Source organism: Oncorhynchus clarkii, chromosome 14 (genome assembly GCF_045791955.1).
Source record: "Oncorhynchus clarkii lewisi isolate Uvic-CL-2024 chromosome 14, UVic_Ocla_1.0, whole genome shotgun sequence".
NCBI classification, from domain to species: Eukaryota; Metazoa; Chordata; class Actinopteri; order Salmoniformes; family Salmonidae; genus Oncorhynchus; species Oncorhynchus clarkii.
Window position 1 is genome coordinate 2,791,077 of NC_092160.1, and position 24,225 is coordinate 2,815,301.

Here is a 24,225-nt window from a genome sequence, read left to right on the forward strand (position 1 = left end):
ACATGCCCCCGTCGATTTGATAGCCACCACAAGCTAATAATCTAAGGTTAGCTGAAGTTTTTAGTGGATGTTTAAAGAACTGAACCTTTAATTAGTTTCTCTTGGCCCATAGACTACATTCAGGGTGAGGAACTGTCTAACATCAAGTTGTAAAATGGTGAACTACTCCTTTAAGATAGCTGTGATTATATTTAAAATACTCATTTAAGAGGTTGGGTTTCAGACCTTTTCGGAAGATGGACATTAGGAGGACACTTATTCCACAATTGGTGTGCCAGGACAGAGAAGCGCTTTGACTGAGCTGAGCGGTAGCTTCCCTCCCGTAGGGGTGGGAGGGCAAAGAGACCAGAGGTGGCAGAAAAGAGTGCTTGGGTTAGGGTATTGGGTTTGAAAATAGCCTGAATGTAAGGAGGGGAGGGTTCCCTCTAGCTGCTCCATAAGAAAGCACCAGGGTCTTCAAGATGATGTGTGCTTCGAGTGGAAGCCAGTGGAGTGTGCGGAGGAGCGAGGTGACCTGGGAGAACTTGAGAAGGTTGAACACCAAAAGAGTTTTACTCATACCCCATATACACAATAAATCAGTAGATGAGGAGACCAGAAAGAGAAGAGTGCTCCACGTGAGGGTGAAGGCATGTGCGAATGAGACCTGAGGCTTAGGGCTGGGTAGCGGGTTGTCGGCTCCAGGTTGAGTTTCCTGGCGCAGCCGTGTGTTTGTGTGCTGTTTCCAATGCCTACCACGGGCTCCGGTTCCATGCTGTAAGTGGAACAATAATAGACCATGAACTGAGTGAGCTGACATGTCTCCCAGTCTCTACAGCTATGATGTCTTCCTTACTGATGTTTTCTGGGATTGCTTTGTCTTCCCATTATGATGCACAGTTGGAAGGTGAAGGGCACATGCTGTGTTACTTGAAGTGAGATGGCTTAGGATCCATGTGTGGACTTTTTGGCCATTTTGTTTATGTTAATGGGGTTTTCTGAACAGCATGAATGGAGATGCATCATTTGATGCTGTTATGAATTAGTTCAAATTGCTTTTTGAACCTGAAAAGATGGGAAGAGTGGGCTCTCTTGACTGCATGACAACTCAATCATTCAAAGTCAGCCATCAAAGGCGCAGTTATGAAAGCTCCTCTGTTCCTACCCCCTCCCTCTTCTGCTTTCACTTTCTCCTCACTCCTTTCTTTCTTTCCTCTAGGGGAAAACACCATTCTGGTACTGATGGCAACGAGGGCTCGGCCATCCAGGAGAAGTGCTATGCCCCACGCTTCATCCAGGTCCCCAAGGACCTCACGGTGGAGGAGGGCAGGTTCTGCAGGATCGACTTCAAGGTACAGCACTGGACACGCTGTAATCAGTTTAGTCATGAATGTTGATCAAATGCATTATATGTAGCTAGCATTCAACATTTTTATAGCTGGGATCTATTTCCTAGGTAGGAACTTATTGCTGAGGTATCTTCTGTAAAGACCTCATTAAACTTTGACACAGACTCATGCAACAATTTTATTTAAGTGTAATGTAATTAAAGCCTCTGGAGTCCAAACATGAAACTCAATATCACATCTGGACAGAATAACCAGGTTGTAAAAAGCTACCCTGTACTCTCCTCCCCCCTCATCCACTTCCTCCTCTGAGCTATCAGGGTCCCTGCACTTAGCCCCGCATGACCCCCTAGTCATCCACACTCCAGTCCACACACTCCCTGGGTCACTTGCTGCTCAAGGTTGTGTCCAGGGTCATATTTATTAGTACACACTGTAGCAAAACATTTTGCAACAAAAATGTTTCTATTTTCTTCTGTTTGATGTTGAACGAATGCACCCCTGGCTGTGTCCTCAGGTGGGAGGTCTGCCCACCCCAGATGTGGCCTGGTATCTCGACGGGAAGGCCATCCGCCCCGACGACTACCACAAGATGCTGGTGTGTGAGAAGGGCATGCACTCCTTCATCATTGAGATTGTGACTGTGCATCATGCCGGTGTCTACGAGTGCATTGCCAGAAACCGCGCTGGGGAGAACCGCTTCTACATAAAACTGGAGGTTATCGGTAAGGGCTGTTTTTGATTACTGTATTCTGTCAAATAATCTCTTAGTTTAGCATTGATGCTCTAACACTGCTTTACCCCCTCTCCTCTTCAGCCCAGGAGATGCTTCGCCCGCCCACCTTTGTCCAGAAGATGCTGAACTCTCGTGCCCTGGAGGGGGACACGGTGAGGTTAGAGTGTAAGGTGGCTGCCTCCCCTCCACCAAAACTCTTCTGGAAGAAGGACAAAGACATGCTGCGCATTGACCCCACCAGGATGAGGTTGATGGACCTTCAATTCCAAGTTTGAATCCTCTCAGAAGGAGAAATGCTCACAGTAGAGATTGTAATTTCTGACAGTTAGCTGACTTGAATCCAGTTGAAATGTGTTTGCTTATTAGCTGATTTAGTTTGACTAGTTAAGGTGAACCTCTGTTGGCTATAAGTGAGAGGTGCTGTTGATTCCATGAGAGAGTAACCCAAGCCTGATGTGTCTTCCAGCCTTTACCAGGATGGAACTGGAAGTCAGTGCCTGCTCATTGAGAGGCTGGTCAAATCTGATGCAGGCTGGTACACCCTGTCTGCCATCAACGAGGCCGGCATGTCCACCTGCAATGCCAGACTGGACGTAGGAAGTAAGTGGACCGTGTGTGGGTGTGTGCTTATCACACAAGTGTTTAGTTAAGAGATCCGATTGGCTCATCTCTGTTCGTTACCTATTACTGTGTGTATATGTTTCAAGACTTAAACTCATAAACACCACATAACTGCTGTGCCAATCAAGCTCTTGTGGCCCTTCACTGCTAATAGTGTGCTGACATCTGCACTAGTGGGACAAAGGCAGGGATTACCACGCTGTTTACATCCGAGATAGACAACGCTGTAACCTCGCACTCAGAATGTCTGCTATGACAGGGCATTGAAATGGCATACTACACTACTGTACTATAAACAGTGGTGGGAAAAGTACCCGAATGTCATACTGGAGTAAATATAATAGAAAATGAAAAATGGGTCACCCAGTAAAATACTACTTGAGTAAAAGTATTTTGTTTTAAATATAAGTATCAAAATTAAATGTAATCGCTAAAATATAATTATCAAAATTCCTTATATTAAGCAAACCAGACGGCGCAATTTTCTTTTTATTTTTACATTTACAGATAGCAAGAGCACACTCCAACACTCAGATATAATTGATAAATTAAGCATTTGTTTTTAGTGAGTCCACCGGATCAGAGGCAGTAGGGATGACCAGAGATGTACTCTTGATAAATGTGTGAATTGGACCATTTTCCTGTCCTGCTAAGCATTCAAAAACGAGTACTTTTGGGTGTCAAGGAAAAATGTATGAAGTAAAAAGTACATTATTTTCATTAGGAATGTAAGTGAAGTAAAAGTTGTCAAACATAAATGGTAAAGTATACATACCCCCAAAAAACTACTTAGGTAAAAATACTTTAAAGTACTACTTAAGTACTTTATAGCACTGACTACAAATTACCAGTGTTGTGCAAAAACATATGTACTGTAGCAGCAAGGGGAAATTGTTTGTTACTCAATATTTGTAGTACTTTCTGCTGTTACGATGGAGAGGAGCAAATTTCCTGTAATTTCTCCTACCGTCCTGCAAATACAGTAGTTGCCATGGCGGTGCAAGTTGTAAAGGCTGATAGAAACCCATAACAGATGTATCATTACAAGGCTAGGAAAATGAGGGGCTGCTGTATTATATTCCTCCTCGATCACATAACATGCCATCTGGTACGTGGACCGAGAGCGGCCATTTTGACTTTTACCTCTATTCAGCCTAGCTAGCTGAAGAAGTAGTCTGAAATGTGTCGGTCAGAGCGAGGGCATATACTTGCTCTATCCTCTCAGCGCAGGGTTACTAAATGGAAATACTGACTCTTCTTTGCTCATATGATTGTCTCATCACGATGATGTCAGGCCCCAACTGTGCAGCAGAATTTAGCCGGACACTCTGCTGGCCACAAGAAAAGCTTGTCTTTTGACTCCCAAGGTTAACCTGTAATTGGAGATGGTGCTTAATACAGCAACGCTTGGCAGAGAGGGCTGCGACGCCAGTCTCACAGCACAGGCATGCCTCAATGGTACTTGTGCAAACCTTAATACTGTAGCAGTTTATCCTTGGAGTTCTTTTTAGGAAAATATCTTAGGATAGCAGCACATTCCTCCTCCTGTGTATGAAGAGGTCCAAACATGATTTCAAATTCCTTATGTTAGGCAAACCAGACGGTACAATTTTCATGTTTTTAAAATAATAGGTTGGTAATATTTGACCTTGACCGGCTTTATTTTCATTTTGTTTTATTACCTGGCTCAAATGCAACATTTCCATTATTATTGCATTAGAGGTTCAAAGAGCCTGTTCTGAATATATCTTGATCTTTGTATTCCATTCTGTTTACTCTTGTCTCTGCAGCTCGCACCAACAAGCCTGCCCCCCCTACAGGCAAGCATTTTAAAATCCCCCTCAGCCATCTCCCCGTCCTGACTCCAGACCCCACCCCCCAGCACACGGCCCCCCTGTACGAGAGCGAGGAGCTCTAGACAAAAGTACACCAGGAGTGTAATAATCGTGTCATGTATGTTGTGATCCTTATCATACCTGCCTGTGACCTACCACTGAGGCTGTCTTGTTGTTTGTGTCTTGGGGAGGAAACCAATAGAGTTTTTGAGGAAGCGGGTAGATGGACTCACATTTTGCCCACACTGCCTCAGTCTCAATCCAGGACACCTCAAAAGACCCCGCATTTGTCAAATGCACTTTAGTTTGAGCCCTTCTGGTTTTGTGTCAAGGGCATGCTGGTCAGATGCGGGTTTCCCAACAGCACATCCTCTTAGTGTGGTGTAGCTTTCCTGGCCGGTGCACTTGACTTGGCACAGACCTTTGTCAAATGCTGTTCTGTGGTTTGCTGTTCTAGTGGATAGAGGATTAATCATGTATCGTCTCCAGACATGTAGCTATCTTTCGAAGTTCCTTCACAAAAGCATCGTTTTATGACGGCTGCTTCAAGTGAGAATGAGTGTGTAGGTGATATTTCTGTTTTTTAAAGGTCAAATGGTTTTATTATATAAGCTATTTATTGGACAATTGCTTCTAAATGTAAATGGTTGCCGTAACACCCAAATTTACCACAACCTCAAGGTCTGATCCTGACCATAGAAAAACATTTTGAATAAGTGTTCTGTACCGTGTATGATGTGAAATTGAATGTATGTGTAATAAAGTTTTCATGACCTTATTACAGGTGGTTATTTCACTTTGAAAATAAGATATCAAATTGAGTTCATATATGCTGAACAAAAACAAACTATGTAAAGACATGTTTCAAGAGCTGAAAACAGCCCAGAAATGTTGCATATACACAAAGCTTATTGCTCACATTTGTGTACATCCCTGTTAGTGAGCATTTTCTCCTTTGCCTAGATAATCCAGCCACCTGACAGTTGTGGCATATCAAGAAGCTGATTAAACAAGACAATTACACAGGTGCTCCTTGTGCTGGGGACAAAAGGCCACTCTAAAATGTGCAATTTTGTCACAACACAATGCCACAGATGTCAAGTTGTGGGCATGTGCAATTGGCATGCTGACTATATGAATGTCCACCAGAGCTGTGGCCAAATAATTGAATGTTAATTTCTCTACCATAAGCCTCCGTTTTAGAGAATTTGGCAGTACATCCAACCGGCCTCACAACCGCAGGCCACGTAACTACGCCATCCACATCCTCCACCTGCGGGATCAACGGAGACCAGCCACCCGATGAAACTGGGTTTACACAACTGAAGAATTTTGGCAGAAACTGTTACCTGTCTCAGTGATGCTTATCTGCATGCTCGTTGTCCTCACCAGGTTTGTAACTGACTCCAGTGGCAAATGCTCTGGAGAAGTCTGCTCTTCACAGCTGAATCACAGTTTCAACTCTACCAGGTAAATTAGTGTATATGGCATCATGGGCGACTGATGTCAATGTTGTGACCAGTGCCCCATGGTGGCAGTGGAGTTATATGGGCAGGCATAAGCTACGGACAATGAACACCATGGCAATTTGACTGCACAGAGATAAGTGACGAGATCCTGCGGCCCACTGTCGTGCCATTCATCTGCCGCCATCACCTCGTTTCAGCATAATTCACAGCAAGGATCTGAAAATGTCCCAGTTCTTCCATGGCTTGCATATTCAAACATGTCGCCCATAGAGAATGCTCTGGATCGGGGTACGACAATGTGTTCCAATATCCAGCAACTTCGAACAGCCATTGAAGAGCGGGACAACATTCCACAGGTTACAATCAGCCTGATCAACTCTATGCAAAGATCAGGGTGCATGAGGCAAATGGTGGTCACACCGGTTACCGACTGGTTTTGTGATCCACGCCCCTACCTTAAGGTATGTGACAAACGGATGCATATCTGTATTCTCAGTCATATGAACTCCATAGACTAGTGCCATTTGAAATGTTTCAATTGACTGGTTTCCTTATGAACTAACTCCAATGATATCTTAAACTGCATCTACATTTTCCAGTGTAGACATCTTATTAAGTTTTGTAATTTATTTTATATAAAAAAAATACAATTTCATCAAAACATTTTGAAACACTTGATATTCAAAGGACGGACCTTTGGGCTCCCAATGTGTGAAGTGAAAAACTGGCAATATAAAGACTGAAATCAACCCCCACTGGACCGTTAACCTGACAACCTTTTAGGACCAAGACTCTTCTATCCTGTTCTGATGAAAAAAGCCCAGACATTTAAACAAGAGACGACAACATTTCAGTACACGAGTATTGGGCTCCTCTTGGCCGTCTTCTTCGGGTGAGTCAGGTGACTGACTCCGTAACTGTTGAGGAAGTGCTTGGCAATAGAACTGCTCAGGATGTACTCTACATACTCATTCACACATAGTAAAAAAATAAAAAGGAATTCATGGTGGTGGTCTCTCGCTTTAAGTACAGTAAGGTCAAGTCCATGAGATGGCTATGGTTAAATCGCACATTTCTTGGGGAGGAGTAATCATGGTATCCACTTTCCTTAGACTGCAGCCTTGAGACTACAGTTTCCCAATCATTTCAGAAGGAAAAGTCTGACATCTGAGCGCTCAGATCTCCACGTCGCTCTCCTTGTCGTTGTCATGGTCACCATCATAGAACTCATTGGCTGCCTCCGGCCTGTAAAGAGAACATAAGCCATTTAGTTCCAAAATGTTCATACAATTCAGTTCACACAGATACTACATGCAGTTAGACCAAAACGGGTCATATTGATTCCATTACTTATATGTTCCTGTGTGTCACAAAGCTGACTACGAGTGCATTCACCTGGAATAGTTGTCCTCTGAGCCCCTCTCATCTGGGTCTCCCTCGTCAGTACGCTCGTAGCTCAGGATGTCGGAGGGCACGTCGTGGATCTGGACACTGGGGGCGTGGTTCAACATCTTCAAGTTCTCAAAGACCGTCGAACGTATCTGCTCCAGGTACTAAACAAACACAGGAGGAAGATAAAATCACTTAAACTGGAGAGAACAAGTTTCATGGTCACACATATTCAATAGTTTGAATCCTTGTTGAAAACATTATGTAGACTGTGGTTCAGGAATACAAAAAAAAACAAGAAGAAAGAGGGAGAGAGCATGCAGTGCATTCTCAAACGTACCTGTCTTGAATTCTGGTTCTCTATCCTGGTGCTCACATCTGGGTGGAGTGTGAAGTCTGGAGCAAAATACTCAAAGTACTCTGGAGAGATGAGAAAGTACTTTTATACTGAAAAAATATATAAACCCAACATGCAACAATTTATGATTTTACTGAGTTACAGCTCATATGGAAATCAGTCAATTGAAAAATTAATTTAGCCCTAATCTAAGGATTCACATGACTGGGAATACAGATATGAATCTGTTGGTCACAGACACTTTAAAAAAAAAAAAGTAGAGGCGTGGATCAGAAAACCAGTCAATATCTGGTGTGACCATTATTTATCTCATGCAGCGCGACATCGCCTTCGCATAGAGTTGATCAGGCTAATTGTGGCCTGTGGAATGTTATCCCACTCTTCAATGGCTGTGCGAAGTTGCGGGAACTGGAACACGCTGTCGTACACGTCGATCCAGAACATTCCAAACGTGCTCAATGTGTGACATATCTGGCGAGCATGCAGGTTTTCAGCTTTGAGGAATTGTGTGCAGATCTTTGCGACATGGGGCTGTGCATTATCATGCTGAAACATGAGGTGATGGCAGCATATGAATGGCACCACAACAGGCCTCAGGATCTCGCCACGGTATCTCTGTGCGTTCAAATTGCCATCAATAAAATGAAAGTGTTTGTTGTCCGTAGCCAAACCATAACTCCACCATGGGGCACTCTGTTCACAATGTTGACATCAGTAAACCGCTCGCCCACACGACACCATACACACTCTGCCATCTGCCCGGTACAGTTAACCTGGGATTCCTGCGTGCCAGTGGCCATCGAAGGTGAACATTTGCCCACTGAAGTCAGTTACAATATCGAACTGCAGTCAGGTCAAGATCCTGGTAAGGACGACGACCACGCAGATGAGCTTCCCTGAGACTGTTTGACAGTTTGCAGACCTACAGTTTCATCAGCTGACCGGGTGGCTGGTCTCAGACAATCCCGCAGGTGAAGAAGCCAGATGTGACGGTCCTGTGCCGACGTTATTACACGTGGTCTGCAGTTGTGAGGCCGGTTGGCCGTACTGCGAAATTCTCTAAAACAATGTTGATGTGGCTTTTGGTAAAGAAAATAACCTTCTTTCAAATCAAATGTTATTTGTCACATACGCCGAATACAACAGGTGTAACCCTTACAGTGAAATGCTTACTTACAAGCCCTTAACCAACAATGCTTTAAGTTAACAATTTTGGGGGGAAATTCCTTAAGTAAAAATAGAAAATAAAACAATTAAAACAGCAGCAGTAAAATAACAAGCGAGGCAATTTTTTTTTTTTTTTTTTTTTTTTTTAAAACCAGGCAAGTCAGTTAAGAACAAATTCTTATTTTCAATGACGGCCTGGGAACAGTGGGTTAACTGCCTGTTCAGGGGCAGAACGACAGTACCCTGCAATATACAGGGGGTACTGGTACAGAGTCGATGTGCGGGGACACCAGTTGAGGTAATATGTACATGTAGGTAGAGTTAAAGTGACTATGCATGGATTAAAAACAGAGTAGCAGCAGCGTAAAAGAGGGTTCTGGGTAGCCCTTTGATTAGCTGTTCAGGAGTCTTATGGCTTGGAGGTAGAAGCTGTTAAGAAGCCTTTTGGACCTCGACTTGGTGCTCTGGTACCGCTTGCCTTGCGGTAGCAGAGAGAACATTCTACGACTAGGGTGGCTGGAGTCGTTGACAATTTTTAGGACCTTCTTCTGACACCACCTGGTATAGAGGTCCTGGATGGCAGAAAGCTTGGCCCCAGTGACATACTGGGCCGTACGCACTAGCCTCTGTAGTGCCTTGAGGTTGGAGGCCGAGCAGTTACCATACCAGGCAGCGATGCAACCAGTCAGGATGCTCTCGATGGTGCAGCTGTAGAACCTTTTGAGGATCTGAGGATCCATGCCAAATATTTGAAGTCTCCTGAGGGGGAATAAGCTTTGCTGTGCCCTCTTCACAACTGCAAGTGTGTTTAAACCATGACAGTTTGTTGGTGATGCTCCAAGGAACTTGAAGCTCTCAACCGGTTCCATTGATGAGAATTGGGGCGTGCTCGGTCCTCCTTTTCCTGTAGTCCTTCGTCTTTATCACGTTGAGACAGAGGTTGTTGTCCTGGCGCCACACGACCAGGTCTCTGACCTCCCTATAGGCTGTCTCATCGTTGTCGGTGATCAGGACTACCACTGTTGTGTCATCGGCAAACTTGCTAATGGTGTTGGTGTCGTGCCTGGCAACTTTTTAAAATTTAACTAGGAAAGTCAGTTAAGAACAAATTATTATTTACAATGATGGCCTACCCCACACCCGGACGACGCAGGGCAAATTGTGCGCCGCCCTATGGGACTCCCAATCACGGAAGGATGTGATGCAGCCTGGATGCAGTCATGAGTGAACAGGGAGTACAGGAGGGGACTGAGCACGCAGCCCTGGGGGCCCCCATGTTGAGGATCAGCGTGGCAGGTGTGTTGTTACCTACCCTCACCACCTGGGGTGGCCCGTCAGAAAGTCCAAGCTCCAGTTGCAGAGGGAGGTGTTTAGTCCCAGGGTCCTTAGCTTAGTGATGAGCGTTGAGGGCACTATGGTGTTGAACACTGAGCTGCAGTCAATGAATAGCATTCTCACATAGGTGTTCCTTTTGTCCAGGTGGGAAAGGGCAGTGTTGAGTGAAGATTGCATCATCTGTGGATCTGTTGGGGCAGCATGCAAATTGGAGTGGGTCTAGGGTTTCTGGGATAATGGTGTTGATGTGTTGGTGTTGACCAGCCTTTCAAAGCACTTTATGGCTACAGACATGAGTGCTATGGGTCGGTAGTCATTTAGGCCGGTTACCTTAGTGTTCTTTGGCACAGGGACTATGGTGGTCGGCTTGAAACATGTTGGTATTACAAACTGTCAGGGACAGGTTGAAAATGTCAGTGAACACACTTGACAGTTGGTCAGAGCATGCTAGGAGTACATGTTCTGGTAATCCATCTGGCCCCGCGGCCTTGTAAATGTTGACCTGTTTAAAGGACATCGGCTACGGAGAGCGTGATCACACAGTCGTCCGGAACAGCTGGTGCTCTCATGATTGTTTCAGTGTTACTTGCCTCGAAGCGAGCATATAAGTAATTTAGCCCATCTGGTAGGTTTGTGTCACTGGGCAGCTTGTGGCTGTGCTTCCCTTTGTGGTCTGTAATAGTTTGCAAGCCCTGCCACATCCGACGAGCGTCAGAGCCGGTGGAGTACTATTCAATCTTAGTCCTCTATTGACACTTTGCCTGTTTGATGGTTCGTCGGAGGGCATAGCGGGATTTCTTAGAAGCTTCCGGGTTAGAGTCCCACTCCTTGAAAGCGGCAGCTCTAGCCTTTAGCTCATTCCGGATGTTGCATGTAAATCCATGGCTTCTGGTTGGTGTATGTGCGTACGTACGGTCACTGTGGGGACGATGTCATCGATGAAGCCAGTGACTGATGTGGTGTACGCCTCAATGCCAGCGGAAGAATCCCAGAACATATTCCAGTCTGTGCTAGCAAAACAGTCCTGTGGCTTAGCATCTGCCTCATCTGACCACTTTCTTATTGACCGAGTCACTGGTGCTTCCTGCTTTGGTTTAAGCTTGTCAGAAGGAATCAGGAGGATATAATTATGGTCAGATTTGCCAAATGGAGGGCGAGGGAGAGCTTTGTACGCGTCTCTGTGTGTGTCGTAAAGGTGGTCTAGAGTTTTTTTCCTTCTGGTTGCACACGTAATATGCTGATATTAATTAGGAGCGCCGCCTCTGGATGAGCGTTTTCCTGTTTGCTTATGGCCGTATACAGCTCATCGAGTGCGGTCTTAGTGCCAGCATCGGTCTGCGGTGGTATATGTAAACTGTCTTGGTAAGTAGTGTGGTCTACAGCTTATCATGAGATACTCTACCTCAGGCGAGCAAAACCTTGAGGCTTCCTTAGATTTCATGCACCAGCTGTTGTCTTCAAATATGCATAGGCCGCCGCCCCTTGTCTTACCAGAGGCCACTGTTCTATCCTCCTGAAAAAGCTTAAAACCCGCCAGCTTTATGTTAATCATGTTGTCCTTCAGCCACGACTCGGTGAAACATAAGATATTACCATTTTTTATGTCCTGTTGGTAGGATATACGTGCTCGTAGTTTGTCTATTTTATTATCATTTGATCGTGCCTTGGCTAATAGGACCGATGGTAAAGGTAGATTACCCTCTCGATGACAGATCCTTACAAGACACATGGACCGCCGTTCATGATATCTATGTATTTTCCTCCTGTGAATGACGGGGATGAGGGCCTTGTCGGGTGTCTGGAGTAAATCCTTCCCATCCAACTCGTTGAAGAAGAAGAATTCCTCCAGTACGGGGTGAGTAATTGCTGCCCTGATATCAAGAAGCTATTTTTGGTCATAAGACACAGTGGCAGAAACACTATGTACAAGTTACAAATAACGCGAAAAAACATGCACAATTGGTTACGGGATCGTAAAACGGCAGCCATCTCTTTTGGCGCTATTATTATTATTATTATTGTACCCCAACACAGGGTTCACCTGTGTAATGATAATGCTATTTAATCAGCTTCTTGATATGCCACACCTGCCAGGTGGATGGATTATCTTGGCAAAGGAGAAATGCTTTGGGATGTAAACAAATTTGTGCACAACATTTGAGAAATAAGCTTTTTGTGCATATGGACATTTTCTGGGATCTTTTTATTTCAGCTCATGAAGCATGGGATCAACACTTTACATTTTGCATTTATTTTTGTTCAGTTCAGTGTACATCATATTATGTCAATATAATATCAAACCAATGCACAAAAAGCTTGCTCACTTACCACTATAGGGCAGCTCATCACTAATTGGCTCATCGACTAGGAGGGAGGTCTCATAGGTCCTAGAATGGCGGAAGAGCAACAGTCTTAAGTGGTTCCATATACACTGTGAGAACATTATCTCTCGGTCTCCATTAAAAACAACTGTCACCTAACCTCTACACCAGGTGTATTCAAGGTCCAGAGCTTGCTGGTTTGGTTCTACCTGATAATTAATTACACACACCTGGTGTCCCAGGTTTAAATCAGTCCTTGATTAGAGGGGAACAATGGAAAAAAGGCAGTGAAACAGGCTTCGAGTTCCAGAGTTCTACACTATAGTTCAGTTACAGCAATGAAATAAATGAGTACTCACCAGCATCTGGCCACATTGCGTACTGTGTACCCTCCTCCTCCCAGCACCAGCAGGGGAATCCTGAAGCTTTTTACAAACTCCACACATTCCCTATAGGAAAAATAAGTACCCTGGGTAAGAGAGTTTACCATATCCTGGCTCCTGTGTAAATTGGTAAGGGATTTTATGTAATCACTTAAATGTGCCCTCCTACCAGTAGGTTGCAGGATATCCTCATATTATAGAGTACATTGACTTCCATCCACCGAACCTGAATCCTTATCACTACAAAGACACTTACCCATGGCCTCGTATACTGAGGTTGAAGCATCCTAGTCGGTCACAGCCCAGAGAGTCAGCCCCACACTATCAATGACAAGGGGTGCATGTATGAGTACCATATTCAATACCACAATCCATGCCACTCATGCGAAAACGCTAATGATGATCTCTGGCTGCCAAATGCTCACCTGAAGAACGATACAGGTTGGCTGGTAGAAGTCCACCACTTGCTTAATGACTGGCTGAAAGAGTTGCCTGTAGCCTAAGAAACAAAGTGCTAGGTATTGGACAAAATTAAGATAATTCATCCTTTCAAGCGTTCTTGCCAATTATGCAATGTTTTGCTCAATTGATCCCCTATCAAAAATCAGGAAACATCTGTTGTTGGTTATTATCCAGTATACTATCAGACCCTTTATAACACTCATCAGAGAGATGTTAATAGTTTATACGTCAGGCAGCATAACACATATCTGATGAAAGCACTCCCCAGAGACATCTCACTGGCCTGAGTCCAATAGCATTATCAGACTGGATCGCCAGAGAACCACCCTGAGTAGGGGATCCAGAAAGGACACTACTCACTCTGGTCATCGATCCCATCCCGGAGAGGCACGTTCAGGCAGTAGTAACGGCCGCTCTCAGCCCCCACCTCATACATGTCACCTATGGGACAAAACATAGAAACACAATTTGTTTATCAAAGAATAGGCTCATTAAGGGGGCTTTCACACCATATTGGTTTGGAGCAGTTTCCCCCTTATTTGGACTGGTGTGAACAGTATCCACACTAAACAATGCACTATGGTTTGCTCAAAAAGGGTGGTCTCAGTCCATATCTATTTGTATAGTGGTGCGGTTCGCTGCAGGTGAGATCACAGTCCGGACCAAACACAGGAAAAGAATCAGAGGCATGAACCAGAGGCATGCATTATTACTGGTTGTTTGACTGCGAGCATTTGATAAAATGCACACAGCACTATAACTTGATATCTCTGAAACATTATTTGAGTAGCGGTGCATTTATGATCGCATCTGATGCAGATTAGGGGAGATGGGGGATATAGGCTATTGAATAGCTTATTCACTTTGCACTTTGAGCAGTTATTGCACAGTTTCCACATGTCATTAGAAGACCAAAGTGAAGTAATATGAAGTTTGGGACACACAAGCTATGCTTCTGGATAATCATAAATGGATTTAACGTGAGCATTTTCGCCAACAAAACAAATGACTTGCATGAACATGTGATTTTGTTTAGGCATTTCAGTTCGTTTGACATTTGGCAATGTGAAACCAACCGGACCAAACAAAAAAAAATACCAAAATACAAATACAAAAAATACAAAACAAGCTGATTCGAACTATAGCTCAGAACTGTGTTTGCCCTAAGACACCTCTATTGCCCCATAGAGATATTCAATCATTTAGTCATTAAGACAAACTGTCTATTTATCAATGCGTATTCTCACTGATTATAACAGACACTCATATGGCTTGTCTTACCTGTGCCTGGGAAAAAGTAGTTCCCATACTTGTGGAAGGACACAGTCATGACCCGATCAGTCAGGTAAAAGGCTTCCTGCACCCCATCGCCATGGTGAATGTCAATGTCTATGTAGAGCACACGTGGGTGGTATCTAAAGATAGATTTACATTATTAGTTGTCAGTGATCCTTAGAGGGATGTGAACCCAGAAACAGAGGGGGAAAAAAAACAATATTTAGGAAATAGTCAAATACAAGGGTGCTTTACTCTTACTTCAAAAGCTCCAGTATACTGATGACAATGTCATTCACATAGCAAAATCCAGAGGCCTAAAAACAAAAAACGAGTGAAATCATGACATCATAAAGAGCTGTACATAGGCATATTAAAAGATAACCAGAGGCCATAATAAATTGAATTTTTTCTTGACAAAGAAACAAATGCATGTCGCATAATTCTTACCTCAAATTTCTTAGCATGATGAAGACCCCCAGCCCAGTTGATGGCAATGTCACATATCTGCAAAACAATGGCCCCGATCAATACTCAAATCACAAAGTCTGGTTGACTATTTACCTGGCTCTGTAAATTGCTTGCTTGGCCTAAATAAATATAGCCTATCAGTAGATATAATACATTTATAACATAGTCCTGACCTGACAAAAAAAAGAAGGTGAGCTTACCGGTTTCCCTAAAACAAACTGACTTTCACAGTGGTACAACATGGTGTGTGTGTGCGCGCGTGCACATACCTTGTGGTTTAGCTGTGTTGCTCCCTGTAGTGACGCTCCGGTATACCTGGAGCAGAACTCAAACAGGCCCGGGAATACAGGGCTGACAGGGGACACATGCATTATCACACAGATATATGTGTACGTCAAACAGATATTGATAACAAGTTGCACATTACAGTGAGCATAATATTACATCAACGACAGTCTGTATTATGACACATTATGTATTTCACACAGTGTTGCATTGTCCTCAAGTCACACATGAATCCAAATTTACACCAGGTTAGCAATGTAGGCTAATACATTATAGAACCCTCAAACTCAACTCTGGACCTCGAAGCCAGTTCCACTGTTTTTTTTTTGTTAATTCTTCCCCTCTAATTGGGGACTGATTTAGACCTGGGACACCAAGTGGGTGCAATTAATTATCATGTAGAACTGAAAACTCCTAGGCTCCAGACCTCGTAGGGGAAGAGTTGAATACCCCTGTTATAGAATATAGATAAGACATTCTCACCAGTCATCCCCCACGTTGAAGGTGTTGAGACTCTTTGTGAAGCCCTGCATATTGTTGGGGCTGACCTTCTGAAGAAAGTCAATGTAATCTTCTGAGTGAAATCGGCACATGTCATGTTGGGAGGCTTTGTATGGTTTGAAAACCTATAAAACAAGGACCAGTCAATACATGAACATGGTGTCAAGAAGGACATGAAAGAGTCTCGTTTCATCTGGTACTTTTCAGCATGTTTAACATCAGCAGGACTTACCTGCATCTTTTTGTATAGGCCATAGTGCAAAACAAGGCTGTGCGTCAGAGAGAGACGATGGGGTTTCATAGGGTGACCAGCACCTTGATAAAGAAAGAAAAAGAAAAAATCGTGTTTCAGTTAGTGCTATTCTCTCCTATGCAGTTACCAATTTCTTCTATGCAGTTATCAATTTCTTCATTTCTCTGTGGTTCTGCATGGTGCTAGCTATCATTCATAACCTACCTAGGAAAAATATAGCATAACACATCTCTACTCTTGCAAACACACGACTATTAGCTAGTAACCTTAGTTAGCGAACACGTTTCGAGTTTGCGGCGAGACCTATGGACCTGATTGCTAGAATAAATAAGAATATAATAACGTTACAATCAAATCACAAATTAAAAAGGAAATAACTGTATTACCATAACCTTGTTCGTCTAAAAAACTAGCTAAGTTAGCAGGCTGGCTAATATGATATGCTTGAGTCTAGCTTTGTGTAGCCAAAATCTTACCATAATGAAAGTTCCCCACGTCCGGATCATAAAAATATGCTGTTCTATTGGACATTGCAAATTAGCCTTCTTTTTCTATACGGTTCGCTGGGTGTTTGTTACTGTAAATATATAGTTGCTTCATTTAGCAAGTAGCCACCATTGTAAACGGCGAGTAAAATGTACGTCATTGTCCAGTGACAGTCAAAGGGGGCGGGAGTAGGGGGGTCATTGCTAACAGGAAACCAGTAAAATAGAGTAGCGCCAAAGATTTGTATAACTAACCCAAGATAGACCACTGCCTGTCGTTTACAACAAATTAATCATAGCGGACAGAAAAAGCAAGTAGCCAAGCACGAGCTAGCGAGAGCCTATTGGCGCGTTCTAGCATTTATTTGCATATTTCCGTTAGGGAACGCCTTACGCCTTGTGAAGAGCGCGTGTGCAATAACTCAATTCGCCTTCGCACTCCTAAACAACGCAAAGGGTAAAGTCGACAAAACTTAGTCCCCTCTGTTCGTAATATATTAGTTTTGGAAACACAAAACTGTATTGAGATCCAATGTGGAATCGATGAGAAAAGTTGCATAATATCGGCCAAAATCCACCTCGCTCTATCTTATTTTTTATTATTATAAAAAACAAATGCTCGCTCCATCTTCCCCCACTGCCGGTCTCTGGGCTTCCTCTCACCACAATATTTGGTAGTAAGTGGAAACGCCAATTATGTGCTTCACATTTATACAATATGTGAAATATATGTCTCATTGTTCTATCTGTGGTACTACTGTGAGGCTCTATTCAATCAAATCAAATTTTATTGGACACATACACGTGTGTAGCAGATGTTATTGCGGGTGTATCGAAATGCTTGTCTTTCTAGCTCCAACAGTGCAGTAATATCTAGCAAGTAATATCTAACCATTTCAAAACAATACACACAATTCTAAAGGAATGGAATTAAGAAAATATATAAATATTTGGATGAGCAATGTTGGAGCGTCATAGACTAAAATACAGTAGAATATAATACAGTATATATATATGAGATGAGTAATGCAAAATATGTAAACATTATTAAAGTGACTAGTGTTCCAGATTTTACTTTTTGTAGCAGGTGAGAATTTTCGAAGCTGGTTAGGATAATTAATGTAGCAGATTAGAACAATTAGTTTAAGGTTAGGAAAACAGTAAGGGTTAGCTTAAATGCAAAATAATCAACTTTTGACATTAATTTGACAAAAGCTGGATAGCTTCTAGTCATAACCAGGGGCAGTAGCATGGCTAGAAGGGTTCCAGCTTTTGTCAGAATTGACTTTTCATAGCAGGTTTAGGAGAATAAATGTGGCAGGTTCTGAGAAATAGGTTAAGGTTAGGAAAATGGTTAGGGTTATAGTTAGCTAAAAAGCAACAACAACAACAAATCTACTTTTGATGTAAATTTCACAAAAGCTGGAATCCATCTAGAGATAGAGGACTCATCTTTGTATCTGTGTCATTAAAGCGTCTGTGACAGTGCCATTGAGGCTATCTCGATTTTAAAGTAGTACATTTTCTTAATTGGCTGATTGCGTGTGTCCACTTATGTCAGTGCATTCATAACAACCTAATCATTACAAAAATTATATTAGATCAAATAAACCTCACATAGCAAATTAGCAATACCATTTTTTTGTATCTCATTGACCGACGACAACAACAAAAATCTCACTTCCTGGGTTTATTTTCATGGACAGATTTTGTCACGAATTAAAAAAGAATTTGTTCTTTACTGTTTTGTCTAGTTAATTAAAGGTTCAATAAATAAATAAAAATATATATTTTAAAAAAAATGATATTACTTATTTATTGTATAGGCTGCTATCCTACTTGAAATAAAATTGTGGGAGGGTAAAAAAATGGCCACGTTAACTACTGCCGGCTTCACGACCGTGAAACAGCTGCCCAGTAGAAAGCACCTCAAGTCGACAGGCACGTTGATACAACACTGGTGCACTGCTCACTGGTTTATCGTGCAGTCTAATCAGCCACGCAGAATGGTCTTGAGTTTAATAAAAATCTGTCCAATTAGCTGATTCGCTTTCCATATACCCACTCCTTTCGACACACCCACTTGCCCATACTACAGTCGCCATATTGGGCTGCAGCACCCATACTTGCCGTGCTCTCACAGATGAAATGTCTATGTACGTTTATTACCTGACCACTTCAGCGGTCTGAGGTAATTCACCTCAGAGAGAGTGCTCTCTGTAGGCCAATTTACAGGGGACATAGCGATTTAGGGGCAATGCCACTAACCCCAATTTGTACATTGAATAAGTCAATAGTGGCCCCTTAGGTAGGTATAGAATAGATCTTGCCAGCTTGTAATCCTAAAACCCGGAAATTAGTTAGGCCTACCTCTGGTTTGATCGGCCATTCCTATGGGGGAATTATTTTCATTGACCCTTTATTTAACTAGGCAAGTTAGTTAATTAAGAACAAATTCTTATTTACAATGACGACCTACCACAAGGCAAAAGGCCTCCTGCGGGGACGGAGGCTGGGATTTTTAAAATTACAATAATAATAATAATAATATAGGACAAAACACACATAACGACAAGAGAGACAACACAACACTACATCAAGAGAGACCTAAGACAACAACATAGCATGGCAGCACCACATGACAACACAGCATGGTAGCAACACAACGTGGCAGCGGCACAACATGGTAGCAGCACAAAACATGGTACAAACATTATTGGGCACAGACAAAAGCACAAATGGCAAGAAGGTAGAGACAACAATACATCACACAAAGCTGCCACAACTGTCAGTAAGAGTGTCCATGATTGAGTCTTTGAATGAAGCGATTGAGATCAAACTGTCCAGTTTGAGTGTTTGTTGCAGCACGTTCCCGCTTCTAGCTGCAGCGAACTGAAAAGATGAGCGACCCAGGGATGTGTATGCTTTGGAGACCTTTAACAGAATGTGACTGGCAGAACGGGTGTTGTATGTGGAGGATGAGGGCTACAGTAGATATCTCAGATAGGGGGGAGTGAGGCCTAAGAGGGTTTTATAAATAAGCATCTTGCGACGGGGGGCGTACGGGTATACAGAGATGACCAGTTTACAGAGGAGTGTAGAGTGCAGTGATGTGTCCTATAAGGAGCATTGGTGGCAAATCTGATGGCCGGATGGTAAAGAACATCTAGCCTCAAAAAAAACAAAATTCAGAATGGTTTGTCCTCTGGGTTTTGCCTTCTACATAAGTTCTGTTATACTCACAGACATGATTCAAACAGTTTTAGAACCTTCAGAGTGTTTTCTATCCAAATATACTAATGATATGCATGTCTTATATTCTGGGGATGAGTAGCAGGCAGTTGAATTTGGGCACGCTATTTATCCAAAAGTGAAAATGCTGCCCCCTATCCCGAAGAAGTTTTGAGGAGGGTTTATTCTCCAGGTCTTTAACCATTTTCCAGAACTTCTTGGGGTTAGACCCACAGAGAGAGACTGCTCCTTAAAGTAACTAACTTTGGCCTTCCGGATAGCCTGAGTGCATTTATTTCTCATTTGTGAACGAGAGCTAGTCAGCCTGAGTATGCGTGTGCCGAGCATTTCGCCAAATGCAATTCTTGAGGTGGAGTAACTCTGCAAGATCACGGTCGAACCAGGGGTTAAACCTGTCTTTAATTCTAATTTTCTTTATGGGGAGTGTTTGTTAACAATACCACTGAAAATATAAAAAAAGAAGGTCCAAGCTTCGACAGAGGGGATCAAGCTGAATCGATAGCATTTTACAGAGGGCAGTTCATGAAGGAAGGCTTGCCCATTAAAGTTTTTTAGCAAGCGTCTATGACAAATCAGGACTTGTTATTTCATTGAGCAGCCATTACGAACACAGGCTGTTAAACAGTGATCACTAAGGTCATTACAGAAAACACCAGACTGATACCTATCAGGATTATTTGTGAGGATAACATCAAGGAGAGTCGCCTTTTCTGGGTGTTTGGAGCTGAATCCCTTGTGGGATTGGTAATAATCTGAGAAAGATTTAGGGAGTCCCATTGCTTTACGACTTGGTCAGGTGGTTTAAGTATGTCCCAGTTTAGGTCACCTAGCAGGAAAAATTCAGACTTAGTGTAAGGGGCCAGGAGAGAGCTTAGGGCAGGTAGGGTACAGGCTGGTGCTGATGGAGGACGATAGCACCCAGCAACAGTAAACAAAGAGCTATTTGAAAGTTTAATGCTTAAAACCAACAAATCTAATTGTTTGGGGACAGACTTGGTGGAGACAGCCAAGCACTGAAGGTGATCCTTGGTAAAGATTGCCACTCCCCCACCTTTGGAAGATCTGTCTTGCCGAAAAAGGTTATAAGCAGAAATGTTAACATCAGTATTCAAAATACTCTTCCTTAACCAGTAATGACCGACACATCTGGATTGGAGCTGTGAACCCACACTTTCAATTATCCGTTTTTGGTAATAAGCTTCTAGTGTTAACTTGTGGAAAACTCAAGCTTTTACGAGAGCAGAAATCAGTGAAGCAAATATCAGAGCACAAGTCAGAATTGGTGCTAGCAACAGTAGATGGGCCAGAGTGTACATGCACATTTCCAGATATCATCAACAGTAAGGCAATCAAGGCACGGCAGAGGACAGGAAGAGATCTGCAGTGTTGATTTATGACGTTTGAATATGTGTTAGATGGCAACAAGATCATATTGTACAGCAATTACATCAGTTAACATGAATACAAAGCCGGCAAGAGGTGGTCAGAATAGGATGGGAGGCCAAAAGTCAGTGTAGCCAATAGAGAGTCAGAGTCCCAAGTGTGGGAACAAACATAGTCTATCCCACAGTTGGGATTGTGTGGGTCGTTTGAAGAGAAGGAATTAGAGGGATTGTCCTTCTGCTACTTCAAAATGGTGAAAGTCCTCATTGGCGCAGCCCATGCTAATACAGTATTTTGGGCACTTGAGTCCTCTATCTATCTCTATGTGTCAAGTACCTCAAAGTGAGCACTCTCAGACTTGTCTATCAACCAAAAATCTATAATGTTTCCCATTATATAAAAGTCAATTGTAATGGCAGGTAATAAATCCAATACAATCATATTTCCTAGCTATTCTAACTATGTTAATCAGTCACTAAGACTTCACCTACCTTTCTCTCTCCAATAAGTTTATCTTAACACAAGTCTCACAGCAAGTGCACTTCTAAGGTGAAGACACAGGGGGCAGCTGATTGGCAGTCAGATCATTTATTCAAGGATTGAAATCCCAAACCAGGAATAATAACAGAGACAACTCAGGTTCTTATTAATCAACAATTCAGTTTTATTAAACATAGAATAACATCTATTCATCAGTGTTATCAACACCTTGCCTTTGGGGACATGGTAGCAGGACATAATGCAAATATGCAGACTGAAAGTGGTGGGAGAGAGAGAGGGAGACTGTATATATACATAATATGACATTTGTAATGTCTTTATTATTTTTAACTTTTGTGAGTGTAATGTGTACTGTTCATTTTATTGCTTATTTCACTTTTGTATATTATCTACTTCTCTTGCTTTGGCAATGTTAACATATGTTTCCCATGCCAATAAAGCCCCTTGAATTGAATTGAGAGAGAAAGAGAAAGTGAGATTGCTAGTTCATCGCCACTGCTGATGATAACAATTCCTCTAATTCCTTTTCTACAAACGACCCACGCAATTTACCCGCACATTTTCCAACAGTTCTCCGCGTAGACGCGAGAAAAATATACTTTCTTAAATTTGACGCTCGCGGCTCGTCTGTTTTTTCTCTTCACTCATCAAAGACTGTCAATTATATTGACAAGATAGTCAAGTGACCGCACTAACAATGGAAATACATGTCCTCAAAGATGGAAGGCGGGCAGGCAGGGATGTGGCGAGATCAGGTGGGACCATTCTAGCCAATGAGAGGTCAGATCAAATCATATCCAGCATTATTTATATTGCATATTTCAGACATGTACGCAAAACAACGTGCTTCACAGGAAAGAAATATGAATAAAAAACAACAGACATAGAGAATAAAAACAAAATAATAATAACAAAAACTGAAAGACTGAAAAGCACCCTAAGGAAAAGCAAAGCTAAAAAGGTATGTTTTAAGATCTCTTTTAAATATGCCCAAAGTTTCTGCCCCTCTAGACTTCTCTGGCAGGCTATTCAAGAGGCAGGGGGCATAGTAACTAAAGGCAGCTTCTCCAAGCCTCTTAGTCCTAAGCATTGTAATAGTGAAAAGGCCAAAGGACCCGAGGGACCTACTGGGTACATAACTCAAAAGCATGACTGATATGTATTGGTGTGCACAATTGTGGTTTGATTTAAACATTTGTGTAATTTGTGCTCTCCGTCTCGTTCTTGGTCTATATGTTTTGCAATTTACCAATGGCTTTCTGAGTAGACCAGACAGGAGAGAATTACAGTAGTTAAGTCTGCTTCTAATAAAAGCATGGATGAGTCTCTCTGTAAGCCTGAGATAGAAACGGCCGCACCTTGATAATGTTCCTCAGGTGGTAAAAATCTATTTGGTCACATTCCTAATGTGTGATTCAAATTTGAGGTCAGAATATAAAATGACACCTAGATTTTTATCTTTATTGCTTGTCAAAATGTGTGGCCAGATTCTGCCTCTGTGCTTTGGCTCCAATAATAGGTACCTAGGTTCACCATACCAGTTTTTAGTGCAGTGGGGAGTGATTAACAATAGATTTCATTTCTTCAGATAATGCAATTAAAAACTGTTTTGAAGAAGGTGGTGGTGATAGGATCGAGAAGGCAGGTAGAAGGCTTAAGTTGTGCTATCACTTTCCTGAGTATGTCTGTGTCAACCAAGGAAAATAACTCCATAGTGCCTTTGCGTGATAGACTGGGGCACATATCATCAAACTTCTCATCGGGTCTTGATTGACTGATACCTAGCCAAATGTTTGCTATCTTATCTCTGAAATATGCAGCAAACTCATCACATCTAGATTGCAAGGAAAGTTCATATAGGTTTGCAAGGGTAGGATTGATCAATTCATCAATGGTTGAGCAGAGCACTCAAATAAAATAAAATCTCTCTAATTATTCTGATTATTAGCAACTTTGACTGTATGTGAGGTAGGCCTACATAGACCTACCTCACAGACAGTAGTCTATATCTTCTGGTTATCCAAATGTTTCCCCCTTTAATGTGGATAATGCAAGGTGCTGATAAAACTCATGTTTGATGTCACTTTGGTTTAATCATGCCATGTGTGAACCTGTCCAGCTATTATTTTTTTCTAAGAGGGTGTTCTTCAAGTATCAACATCTAATTCTAGTTAACCCTAATTTGTGTAGTTTGTAGTTTTAACAGGACTACTATAATAATCGTTTTAAAGGATTTAATGGTTAGCCTAGATTAATTGGACCAATTGGATGAATTGTTCAAATATAACAGTAAAAAAAACACTGGTTATTTTCCCTTTAAATAATAATTTTCCCTTTAAATAACGAATCTCGTCCCTTCGGTTTACTCCAGAGCAGCTCTCGTTCAGTCAGACAACAAGCGCACCTCAAAAGACTTAC

General features: G+C 42.4%; 2 protein-coding genes across 4 annotated transcripts in view; one reads left to right on the forward strand and one right to left on the reverse strand.

Moving 5' to 3' along the window:
- LOC139366124 (myotilin) overlaps positions 1 to 5,295 on the forward strand; it is a 28,313-nt gene extending 23,018 nt beyond the window's left edge. For all 3 annotated transcript variants that reach the window (XM_071103249.1, XM_071103250.1, XM_071103248.1), the window contains exons 13-17: positions 1,199 to 1,331; positions 1,843 to 2,050; positions 2,143 to 2,308; positions 2,528 to 2,661; positions 4,473 to 5,295. In XM_071103249.1, the coding sequence (XP_070959350.1) occupies positions 1,199 to 1,331; positions 1,843 to 2,050; positions 2,143 to 2,308; positions 2,528 to 2,661; positions 4,473 to 4,600 (769 nt within the window). In that variant the 3' untranslated portion in view covers positions 4,601 to 5,295. The remainder of the gene's footprint in view (positions 1 to 1,198; positions 1,332 to 1,842; positions 2,051 to 2,142; positions 2,309 to 2,527; positions 2,662 to 4,472) is intronic.
- Positions 5,296 to 6,564: 1,269 nt separating this feature from the next.
- On the reverse strand, positions 6,565 to 16,855 carry LOC139365906 (histone deacetylase 3). The gene is made up of 15 exons (XM_071102967.1): positions 16,663 to 16,855; positions 16,166 to 16,248; positions 15,916 to 16,058; positions 15,417 to 15,498; positions 15,127 to 15,183; positions 14,938 to 14,993; positions 14,683 to 14,816; positions 13,762 to 13,842; positions 13,365 to 13,438; positions 13,196 to 13,260; positions 12,916 to 13,005; positions 12,564 to 12,622; positions 7,716 to 7,795; positions 7,382 to 7,539; positions 6,565 to 7,231 (listed from the first exon to the last, which is right to left on the reverse strand). Exons 1-15 carry the CDS (start codon positions 16,715 to 16,717, stop codon positions 7,162 to 7,164), a joined length of 1,287 nt encoding a protein of 428 aa, XP_070959068.1. The 5' UTR covers positions 16,718 to 16,855; the 3' UTR covers positions 6,565 to 7,161.
- Positions 16,856 to 24,225: the final 7,370 nt, after the last annotated feature.